Source organism: Eubalaena glacialis, chromosome 13 (genome assembly GCF_028564815.1).
Source record: "Eubalaena glacialis isolate mEubGla1 chromosome 13, mEubGla1.1.hap2.+ XY, whole genome shotgun sequence".
Taxonomy (NCBI): domain Eukaryota; kingdom Metazoa; phylum Chordata; class Mammalia; order Artiodactyla; family Balaenidae; genus Eubalaena; species Eubalaena glacialis.
In genome coordinates, this window is record NC_083728.1 from 18,151,393 (window position 1) to 18,163,765 (window position 12,373).

The 12,373-nt window shown below is 46.0% G+C and overlaps 1 protein-coding gene across 1 annotated transcript in view; it reads left to right on the forward strand.

Moving 5' to 3' along the window:
* PTPRT (protein tyrosine phosphatase receptor type T) overlaps positions 1-12,373 on the forward strand; it is a 776,285-nt gene that overhangs the window by 360,396 nt on the left and 403,516 nt on the right. The window contains exon 7 of the mRNA XM_061209812.1: positions 9,011-9,307. Coding sequence (XP_061065795.1) covers positions 9,011-9,307 — 297 coding nt within the window. The remainder of the gene's footprint in view (positions 1-9,010; positions 9,308-12,373) is intronic.

The window sequence follows — 12,373 nt, forward strand, 5'->3', positions numbered from 1 at the left end:
TTTCTCAAACCACTATTAAGTGGTTAGGCTATAAATACTTATTAAGTTGTTTGGGCTAACGAATAAATGAAACTATTAGGTATTTCTTTGGTTAGGAACTCTGTGAAAAAATTACCAAAACACCAAGGTCACCATGAAAGTTTGGAAACCTCTGGTTAACTATATATAAAGAATTGGCTGGGAAACTGCAAAGGTAAAAAGAGAACATGAAAGTATTATACCAATATAGCAACTGTGGGAACAGGTACTGCTAGGCTTGGGGAGAGCAAGGGAACAGACTGGAATTAGAAGCATTTTAAAAATTGAAGAGGGAGCTCTTTTTGGCTGGTGCTGGTGTCTCTGAGGTTCTGCAGTGAAGCTTGCTCTTTCAGTGCTGGAGAAACTGCAAACTAGATCCAACCGCTGTGACGGAATGAACTTCCCTGTGGGGTGAAGAAGTGATATTGGAGTGATGCCCACAGGAACAGGAAGCACTCTCTTCTTCCTCCTAGAGCCCTGCAGGCTCCCTCTATCGCCCCCTACCGGCAGAGACTAGCATAGAGCCAGCTGATGGAGCAGAGATGTGATTTATGGAATACCAGCCCCAGCATCATGAAACAGGGCGTAGACGGGGTGTTGGAGCCGAGAGACAATGGCTTAATAACTATCCCAAGGTCCTTGGATTGCAGCTGTCATGCTCACCCTTGGCCTGAGGTCTGTGGCCCCCAGCGCATAGGTTGCCTCTTGAACCTGGGCCGTATCTGACTCTTGGCTCCCCATCCATACCCCAAGCTGCTGAGCGGTAGCACCCACAGGATAGGGCTGTTGCACCAGCCCTGGTTTTACCCTGTGTTACATTCCAACCAAGTTCACTCCTCCGTTCAGTGTGGGGATGTGGAGCGGGACACCTAACCCAACGATGGGAAAGATAAGCATTTGAAAGAAGGCTTTCCCAGAACAACTAAGGTTCAAAGAATGAATGGAAGCTGGGAGAAAGGAGGGACTAGAGAGAGGAGGGAAGGGTGATAACATTCGGTCCACATGTCAGCTCTGCAGAAGTATTTTTCTGACCGTCACACCTACAGGCCCTAATGGCCATTTTTATCCAGCTTACCCCCATCGCTTTCCTTCAGAACACTTATGACAACATGCAGTTTTGTCAGCTCACATGTTGGATTGTCATTATGATTGCTTCACTCTGTGTCCCCCACCAGATTTTAAGCTCCAGGGTGGCAGGGACCATGTTTCTTCTTGTTAACACTTTGTCCCCAACACTTAGCCTACCATTCCATAGGTGCTCAATAAATATTTCAAGCTAAGCCGTGTCCAGGGAAAGAGTAAGGATTTAAGTGTAAAGAGAGAGGAAAAATCAAGAAAGATCAAGGAGCTGGTAGCAGGACCTGAAATCAAAGAAGTGAAATTTTAGACCCAACCTTCCCTGAACCCCCTAATCTCCCTTCCCTGCTTGATTTTTCTCTAGAGCACTTACTGACATCTGATATTCTCATTTTTTGATTATCTCATATATTATTTAATCTCCCATGTCCCACGAGAACGTAAGCCCCTTAAGGGCAGAGAGGATTTTTGTTTGGTTCACTCCTACATCTAGTGTAGTGCCTGGTACATGGTAGGAACTCAAAAATATTCATTAAGAGAATGAATTTGTCCAGTGCTTGACTTTTGGCAAAGGATACTTGCATCACTCTGTTACAACTACTTTAGTTGCTCTTCTCACTTACTTCTTAGGAATAGTGGGAGGGACCATTACTGTAGTGTGTAACACTCAGACTGGCTTGACACGTCACTGCATGGAGTGTGCATTTGCAGTGGGAGGGAGGGGATTCCTGCTCCCGTGGCATGTCCATTCGTGCAGCAGAATCTTGACGGCCATTTGCTCCTTTATTCTTGTATCTTGGACTTTAAATGTGCTGACTCCTTTGCCTGGGGCTTAACCTTCCCACTCCCTACTCTCCATTCTCCGTCCCCCCCAAACCTTGTACCTTTACCTCGTTAAATCCCATCCATCCTTTGCCCAAGGCCCCCTCCTTCAGGACAGCCTTCTTGGCCTCTAGACTCCACATTACACTGTTGGTGATTTACTCTCAAATATTTACCAGTGGAATGTTATGGATGAGTTACGGGTTAAGCTGTAACCCAGTGCTGCCAGCCTTCCCATCAAGACCGTACTGGTTAGGGGAAGTCCCTTGGTATTCCAGTTGAGAAGCCCCTTCTCCAGAGACAACGCTACATAGCCCAGGTGTTTCTGATACCATGTCTTGATCCACAACCTTCATTTTGCTAATCAGTACACTCAATGCCAGAAATTGATTGTGGTGGTTGAAATCAGGGACCTGTCCACTAGCATAAGTATTGTAAATGGACTCTAATTGGTGAAATTGAAAGTATTCAAAATATGTGGGTTGGCCAAAATATTGTGAAAGCGCTTTCCAAATGTACATAACGTAGGAGAACCCAGTAAGGCCTCTAGCTCTTAGCCTTAGGGATGGTATCCAAGCCTTGATTCCTAAACAGTCCTGTGTCACCTGTTGGTTGAGAAGGATTCCTGGTTACCTGATGTGTCTGTAATGGTACTTGATTTGCCCCTAGACCAGGAGTAGGCAAGGTACAGCCCACAGCCTAGGCTATCTTTTTTTTTTTTTTTTCATGGAAAGGCATTTTATTTTAAATATAGCAGTGTGTACATGTCAATCCCAAACTCCCAGTTTATCCCTATTTTTGTAAATAAACTTTCATAGAATCACAGCCATGCCCATTTGTCTACAGATTTTCTGTGTCTGCCTTTGCATTACAACAGCAGAGACAAATAGCTGAAACAGAGACTGTCTGACCCACAAAGCTTAAAATATTTACTATCTAGACTTTTAACAACAACAACAAAAAGTTTGTCAACTCCTACCTGAGAATACTGTCATAACTGCCTTAAATGAGCCTACATGCAAGATAGGAACCAGGTCACCTAAACAGACTAAGACAGCTTGCTGAGCTTCATTGAGCTTTATGGAATGGATAGTATGACCTATTTTGTGCCTGCTTGCTAATAAACATTTGTGTAATAAATGCTCATCTGTGTAGTAGAATTTAGCCTGAGACGTGCTTTTATTATATAACCTAATAACGCAGTTATGGAGGAATCATTAACCCTCACTCACCTCAGATTTCTTTGGTGGCTTCTGGTTTCTATGAAAAAGAATGTAAGGTTGTGCACGAGTCATGATTAAATTGGCTCAGATGAGTTTCCAGCGTAAGGCTGTGTCTTTCTGACATGTGCTGCCTGGAAGCCCAGCACTTTCCCTGCAAAAGCTCCTTCAGGCTTCATCATTCCATCCTTCACAATTGTCGTGTCTGCATCCCCCTCTAGAGCATGAATCTCATGAAGGCTAGAACATGTCTGTCTCATTCCCCTGCATCCCTAATGCCTGTCCCATCTCAGAGATCCAAGACATGTTTGTAGAAAGGAAAGAATAGATAGAGCTATATCTGAACATGCATTAATGGGACCTTGCTAACTCCAAACTACAGTTGGTTAAAAAGCATGAACCCAGCAGTCAGCTGGACTGAGAACCAGGCCAGGGGTCCACGGTCACCTGCAGGACTTCTATTTTATCTCAGTGGCTCCCCTGCCTTGCCTCCCTTCTGGAGGTGGGAGCTGTATTTAAGGGAATACAGCTGGGTTAAGTACCATCTGGGAGCTTGGTGGACACTATCTCCTTAATTCACCTCGTAGCCCTAAAAGGCAGAAGTACCATCCCTGTGTTACACATGACAAAAATGAGGCAAAGACGCAGATGGGCCAAGTGACTTGCTTTAGGTCTAGGTGATGAGAGATCCAGCACTCTTTTTTACCATGTCATGATGCCTCCCTGCTCAAGAGTATTTTTTCAGTATTGGGTTAGCCAACGAACATGTGAATGACATACCTTCTCTGTGACATCGCTGCAAGAGGGTGACAACAGAGTCACCTGATTCTAGTGGTTGGGCTAGGTAAGACCCAGTGACCTTGGATGGTGAGGGTACCAGAATCCCTAAGTGAAGCCTCTGGATTCCTGTCCTTGCCTACCTTCATAAGGATGTCTGTGATAATATTCAGCAAATTCCTGTCCACCAAACATCTGTAATAAATTAGAGGAGATGGCAGAAAGGAAGCAAGAGAGTAGGTTTGGATGATGCTGAAAGAAGATGGATTTTATTTTTGTTCCTTTTACCTTTTTTCCCTTCGTGTAGCATTTCCATGCAGAAATTGCAAATTAATGGTCACATCGAACTGTCAATGTATTACTGCTCTTGCAGTATCACATTATGTCGGCAATGATGTTTCCAGCTGCCTAGGACTCCATTGCAATTTAATTTGAAAGGAACTCAAATTGCATCTCCAAATGGATAAAAAATTAATTTTACATACAAGCTATCCACCTCCACATTTTCAGCCCCATGCCCCAAATTATCTCAATTTAAGTTCAACTTTGAATAGTACGTATGTTACAGCCAACTCCACGTGCAAAGATGAATACATAGAAAATTCATGAATTGGAAATCTGCTTTGCTGCTCCTTTTTTTTAATAAGATGTTCTGCCTTGATTAAGGTCATTAGGAGATTCTACAGCTATTGCCTTTGACAGCAGGAATGGAGGCTGGGTCCATATAAAACAAGAGGCTGGAATTCTAACTTAACCACATGATTACCTTAACAATTGGAGTATAGAGAGAGCCCAGATTCACCCCTTCACTTACTGCATTTCCCCTGCAGGATGTTAAGGCCTTGATTCTGGTTTGGTCTTCAGTTATCCCCTGCTTTCTGTATTTACTCATTCTTCATTTATTAATCAGCTATATGTCCAGTTATAAAAATGAAGAGATCTAGGTGCTCACAGGTTAGCAGGGGAGGTGAGCATGAACCAAACATCCAAACATCAATCTGCAATTTGATAAGGACTATGGGAGAAGTATTAAAGAAAACAGATGATGATTCATTCTGCCTGGGCAAGAAAGGCTTTTGGAGAAAGTTACAAAGAAAGGGTGGCATTGGAGCCCGGCCTTGAATATATTGAATAGGGATTTGCCAGTGACAGCCCAAGCAGAGGGAAGCACGGAGGTGTAAAAGGATTCAGGATGCAACACTCACTCTGCTTTAGGAATGTAGGGTTCAAAGAGTGAGCAGTGGAAAACGAGGGAGGGAATTTGGAGGTGGAAGGGTACGTGTTGCAGGTTGGGCTCTGGTATTACGTTGAAAATGCTACTTCAGTAAGATCTAACATGGGAAGGAGAGGAGTGATCAGTGATCAGAAGTGAGGAGGCCCACCCTACCTTCCAGAGGCAGCTGCAGAATAAAGAAGCTTCTGAAGATATGAGTTAGTCAATCACACACACACATACACACTTGTCCCTAACATATGTAAGAACACAAATGGGTCTGGGACAAGATACACACACAGACCTGCAGCCTCTTTCCTTCTCCTTTCACCTGACTTCATCCCTCCCCACAAAGGTCTCCTCCTCCAAACAACCACGCTCTGGTCACCCGTTGGGCCTAGGGGTACACACATGGAGTATGGTCTGACCTTGGATGGCCAAACCAAGGGAAGAGGTTCACACAAGCCCCGGAAATGAGTTTGGAGCCACTGGGACAGGGAATTCTAGGGTGTCAGGTGTCTGGAACCTGGTCCAGAATGGGGAGCGCAGGGACCAGGTGGCCCATTGACTCCTGCTCCAGGAGGAGGGCAGAGTCTGCAGATGGCCGGAGTGTGCTCGCCAATTCACAGGGCTCGGGACAGGGCCCTCATTGCCAAGTCTAAGGGCATAGAGACAGTGAACCCAGAGGCCAAGCCACTTTGCTTGTCCATCAGAGGAAGACTTTCCAGCTTCCCAGATAAGCCACACTCTCTTCCCACTGTATGCCATCTCAGTGGCCTGTAGGCTGTTACTCAAGAAGGTCATATGAACGGAGTCTTATCTGGAGGCAGAAACCATAGGCTCTAGGCTTGGACATATTTACACGAGGGATGTAAATTCAACAAACCAATCTCCACTGCACACACAAGGCTTTCTCAGCAATTTCTAACTTGTTTGTACGAACCGGAATGTAAACCTGAGACTCTCCCTGCTGTAGGCAATTACCAGAGCAGAAGCTGGGTTTGGCATCTGAGGTTTGGGGGGGGCGGTTATAGTGAAAGCATGAATGCCTCCATCATGCATTTTGAAAACTAGTTTCCATCATGTAGGATTTTAGGACGTTCTCTTGCTTGAATTGAAAAATAGATGAGTTCACCTTAAAGACTCGGTGATGTGCTAGAGGGGACAGAACAGGGGACTGTGGAGTCAAGGGGGTCCAAGCTCAGTTCTCAAAAACAGGTCACCATCTGTTCATCTCAGTTTAAACAACATGAACTGGCCCACCAACAGACTCAGTGCCATGTGCTGGGGTTGCTGGACAAACAGCACATGGTCCCTTGCAGCCTGGGAGGAATGATGTATAAAGGAACAAGCAGTTCCTAGAAAGCGTGACGGATGCTGAGTGGGCTGGATAGCTGTGCAAAGTGCTGTGGGAGTCCAGAGCTGGGGACTTAGCTGTGTGGCCCTGGGCAAGTCATGTCCCTTCGTTGGCCTCAGTTCCCTATGTCGGACAGTTGTTTTCAGCACGCAACTGCCCAGCCCATAGTTACTGCTTAATAAAGAGCCACTGTCTTGCCCTTTCTTGAATGCGAGTTCTCGAACTTACAGAACACTTTCACCCACGTGTATCTAACCCACAGGGCCACCAGAGGTCTTGTCTTTTGCACTTGAACTGAGATGTCCTTGAACCTCTTAATTCCATAGCCTGAGAAAGCCCAAATCATCTCTCAAGGTGTCAGTAACACACATGGACATATCTTCCAAGTCCCCTATGCCTCTGGTCCCTTTATTCCCATGCAACATCTTATTTGGCCCAAGTGAGGCATGCAGATCTCAGAAGCCCCAGGAAATCAAATCACAGCCAATCATTTTGTGGTATTTTGAGGACCCTGTTGAAGACTAGGAGTCACATGAGAACAGTCCCATTGGGCTCCACCCAAAAATATACCATCTTGTTCACCCCCATCCTCTCCTATTCAATCCCAGCAGCCAGTGAGTTCATTTTTCTCTTCCTCTAAAGGCTAAGCACAGCCGATCCCAAGGCCCTGGGACTGCAGCGTCTACTCCAAACAAGCTTCTTAAAGCATTTCTCCAAGAAGGGCCATTCTCTCTAAGAGGAACGCCCACTGTTAGAGACAATTTTCTCTCTTTCTTTACAGTTCATTTTATACACATTAACGGCCCTCTGAGATTAGCGCAATAATTTCCACTTTATAGACGAAGAAATGGAGGCTCAGAGATGCAGTGCCCTTGCCCAAGGTCACACAGCTAGTGAGGTAGCATGGTGGGTGGGGCGGGGGGAGAAGTACACGGATTGAATCTCTAGCCTGTGCTTAACTACTCCCAGCGAAGAGAGTCTGACAGAAGAACTTATGGGGAATGCCGATCATAAAAAAAGTTACGTTTCTATCGTAACAAGTGCCTAAACCTTATAGAATGAGCTTTACATATGGGGATTAAAAAAAGAAAAGTTTTGTTTTTTATTATCTGTTTTGCACAAAAACATCTATTTAATTTGTGTAAAGTGTAAATAGAATATTCATAATAAAATAAACATAGCCAATGTTATATATGGGGGTCTGGGACCAAGATCAGCACTAGGGTGAGAAGGCATGATCAGATCTGTTTTTATTTTTTTAAATTAAAGTATAGTTGATTTACAATGTTGTATTAGTTTCTGGTGTACAACAAAGTGATTCAGTTATATATATATATTCCTTTTCATATTCTTTTCCATTATGGTTTATTATAAGATATTGAATATAGTTCCCTGTGCTACACAGTAGGACCTTGTTGCTTCTATATATAATAGTGTGCATCTGCTAATCCCAAACTCCCAATCCTTCCCTCCCCGAAACCCCCTCTTCCTTGGCAACCACAAGTCTGTTCTCTATGTCTGTGAGTCTGTTTCGTAGGTAAGTTTATTTGTGTCATATTTTAGATTCCACATATAAGTGATATCATATGGTATTTGCCTTTCTCTTTCTGACTTACTTCGCTTAGTATGATAATCTCTGGGTCCATCCATGTAGGTGCAAATGGCATTATTGCTTTCTTTTTTATGGCTGAGGAATATTTCATTGTATATGTATACTACATCTTCTTTATCCATCCCTCTGTCAATGGACATTTAGGTTGTTTCCATGTCTTGGCTATTGTGAATAGTGCTGCTGTGAACATAGGGGTGCATGTATCATTTTGAATTACAGTTTGTCTGGATATATGCCCAGGAGTGGGATTGCTGGATCAGATCTGTTTTTAGAATGATGCCCCTGGAGGGGCCTGTCTGGAAAAAAGTGGAGCGGAAAGAAGGAAGGGTTGAGGACTGTTGCGGGAGGCTAGGAAAGGAAGGGAAATTCCAAGGCATTGTCAATGGGTCACAGTGACCTGTTGAGGATGCTGTGCGTTGAGGATGCAATTTGATTTCTAGACTGTGCACCTCGGTGTGGTGAACTAAAGAAATGGGGCTGGTTTCTCAAGAGGAGGGGCTGTGGCCAGATGAAATGTAAAGAGGTAGATCAGAAGTCCAGCATCCTTCTCAATTAGTATTTCCCCAAAGTGGTGTGTGTGCTGTTAGTGGTACCCAACATGGTTCTTGGTGGTACCCTGATGAAAACAACTTTGCATTGTTTTACATGGTAAACATTTATTTATGACAAGTGCTTCAGGTTTTCCCTTTAAATAGTTATGTTTTCTTTTAGATGCCTTATTTAAAAAAGAAGAAGGAGTTTGATTTACAGAAAAATGGTAATTAAATTATACTCTAGGCGGCGAAATCAGGAAGGCAGTGGCTGAGTGATTGGGATGAGTTGAAAGCGCTGTTCTCCCCTGTTTTAGCGGAGCCTCCACCCCACCTTCCTGACAGCCTCCTCAGAGCCCCGTGTCTTGCGTGTGTGTCTTGCAGACCCGGTGCATGGCCCGCAGAACGTGGAGATCGTGGACATCCGAGCCCGGCAGCTGACGCTGCAGTGGGAGCCCTTCGGCTACGCGGTGACCCGCTGCCACAGCTACAACCTCACGGTGCAGTACCAGTACGTGTTCAACCAGCAGCAGTACGAGGCCGAGGAGCTCATTCAGACCTCCTCCCACTACACCCTGCGGGGCCTGCGCCCCTTCATGACCATCCGGCTGCGGCTGCTGCTGTCCAACCCCGAGGGCCGGATGGAGAGTGAGGAGCTGGTGGTGCAGACGGAGGAGGATGGTGAGTGCAGCGGTGCGCATGCTCCCTCGGGAACGGGACGCCAGACCTGCTGGGGGCGGGGCCATGCCTAGCGTTTAGGAGGTTTTATTTTTCCTGCGTCTTTTATCTCTCTGTTGGTATATCAGCCCCTTTTCTAAGCTCTTCAATAAAGCACCACACAGGCTGTGCAGTGCACAACTCCAAAGGGTGCTGTCCCCCTAGACAATGGCAAAGCTGTCGCAGACACACGCTCAAGTTTGACCTTTCTACATCCCCGTCTCTCTTCTCACTTTATACCACCTGCTATGCCAGCGTTTAACCACACTGATGCCTCCCGAAAGAGAAGCTGTGTATTGATAGGATTGTTGAAGCATGTTGAGTTTGGGAGTCAGACGGCTCTGGATTCTGTAAGAATAAGGATCAGAAAATACACTTAAAGAAATTGGCACACACATCGAATGCACCCAGAACCACATATTCACCTGGGTGTCCTACAGGCGTCTTCAAAAGTACCCAGAAACGAACTGTCTCCTCTTCTATATGGACTTCTCTCCCTGTGTTCCCCACGTCAATGAACTGCATCTACTAAGTCAAGATAAACACCTGAAGTCAGCCTGGGTGCCTCCATCTCTCCCTCCCCATCCCCCAGCTCCACGCCCACAAGGTTCCGATGAGTTTGCCTTCTGCAGTTTATCTTCCAGCATGCCTCTTAAGACTCCAGGAAGAGAGAGCCACGTGTACTTTCTAGAACACAGCTCTTTTTCCCACCCTTGTCTCCTTGCCCGTGCCGCTGTGTTTCTCCTGCTCAGAATGACCTCTCCTCCACATCTGTGGGACAAACTCTATTTATAATCTTTCAAGTCTTTGCTCACGTGCTACTTCCTCCAGAAGCTTTCCCTGAGTGCCCCAAGCCAACTTGGGTGTTCCTTCTCAGACCCCTGCTGTATTTTGCATGTAACTCCGCCACGGTGGTTATGTTATTTATGGTAGGACAGGACCTGCTGGTTCTAGGACTTATCTAAGAAACACTTCTCTGTGGCCGTATTTCAGTTTTCCTTCCAGCCAGACTGCTTCTGGCCTCGAGGGGTGTCTTTAGTTAGTTTCCTGGCATCAGACTCATGTGGATTGATCTGCAAATGATCGATTAAGGAAGGTTTCCCAGGGGAGACTGGGGAGGGAGTGGGGGAAGCAGGACAGTGAAGGGGAGGAAGCCTAGGTACAGCTTCAGGCCAAATCCAGGGGGCTGTGACCTGGGCCTGCAGGAGAACCCTACAGGGCAGGTTATGTATCACTATCGTTCCAAATCACGGCTGCCAGCCAATGGTTAGGTCTGGAGTGGGGATGGAGGATTGGGAAGTAAATTCTCAGGACCTTTTGGCTTTCTACACATGCAGACAAAAAACCGAAGGGCACAAAAATGGCGTAAAGTGATTAGAAGGGATCCGGGCAGAACTCTGTCATCGTTACTGCATGAGGCAAATCCTCACACTTGACTCAAAGCAGAGCCTCTTCCATGGCGGTCCTGTCTAGTACTCTTATTTCATATAAGCAAGTCGAAAGACCCCTGAGTGATGACCCCTGGTGGGATCCAGACCCACATCCTCAGCTGCAGTGTCCCACAAGGAGATAGAGGAAGGAGCTCCAGCCTCTCACCTTGTCTCCCAATTCTCACATCACCCCGTCCCATCCTAGACCTGGAAGTTTTATCAAACCTGCCTTCATAACAAACCCTTCCTGATCCCCTTTAAATTCATCCTCACAGCCACTCTGTTCGCAGTCCCTCTAGACTGTGCTTCTAGGTAGCAGTAGCAGTGGGGACTCAGCCTGTGTCACCTTGTTGCCCCATCTTTCTATCTTGTAATGAACCTCAGTCTTCTGTGGGTACAGCTCTCCCCAAGACCAGCTTCTCCAGAAGATCTGAGTGCCCTGTGTCCTATGAGCCTGTTCCCATCCAGCCTCCAACAGAGAAGGTCAGACATCTCATCTTGGCTTCATTTTGCAGCCCAGGACATGTGGCCCTGGATTTAGCTTCTGATGAAGCTGCCAGAACTTTCCCAAGATGTGGCTCCATTGTTTCAAAAATGTACAGCCCCTTCCTCCAGCAGGTAGAATAATGCACTCTTTGAGAAGGCAGACTCTGGAGCCAGATACGCCTGGAGCAAGTTGCTTAACCTCTCTGCCTTGGTTTCTCATCTATAAAAAGGAGATAGTAATAGTACCTACCTTACAGGTTGCTGTGCTCATTAAAAAGGATGGTGTATATAGAAATTGGAATCATGCTCATCAGATTGTAAGTTTTCATTAAATGTAGCTACTACATTTGCACTAAATAAAAAAAATTCTTGACAAAGAATCCTCTAGCACAACCAACCCAGAAACCATCCACCCATCTCTTCAGAGCTATAGACGTCCACTGTAACTGGTTGTAGATTATGACATCGACTTTCAAGGAGTGGCGATGTGGTCAGTGCCTGGTTGGAGAAGCAGAGTTGGGGCAAGTAGGGTGGTTTAGTGCCAAGTGTTCATGAGGGACCTGGTTGTTAGAGAGGGAGGAGCCACTGTTGAGAACCAGCATGAAAACTCAGGATGCAGAAGATGAACACGAGGGTTTGGCCCAGGAACAGCTCAGGGCATTTTTTGCCAAGATGCTCTGCCCACCTTGGGCTTCTTTTTGAGGATTACCTACATGTGCAACAGCAAATCCCAAATCCCATCCTTAAGGCATGCCTCAGCCTCTCCCTTTCTTCTTCTCATCATCAGGAAAAGAAACAAGCACAAGGTCTTTATCAAAACAAATTGAGAGCAGCAAAGCTTTGAAATTAAATTTTAATCAAACACCATTAACATCACATCCATTCCTGCTCTACCGAGATGTGCGGCCATTATCACGGTAAACACACCAACATTAAGACACCAGGCCTCCATCTTCTAGCCCTCCTGAGGCCCCACCTCAGGAACCACCGGGCTGCAGGAAAGTCTCAGAAGAGCACAGCGCCCTCTGCATGCCGGGATTAGGTTCCATTTCTCCTAAAGAGGGGAGAGGCACCATCTCCGTTTGCTGGGAGCTCATTCACCTCGAGGTCGAGC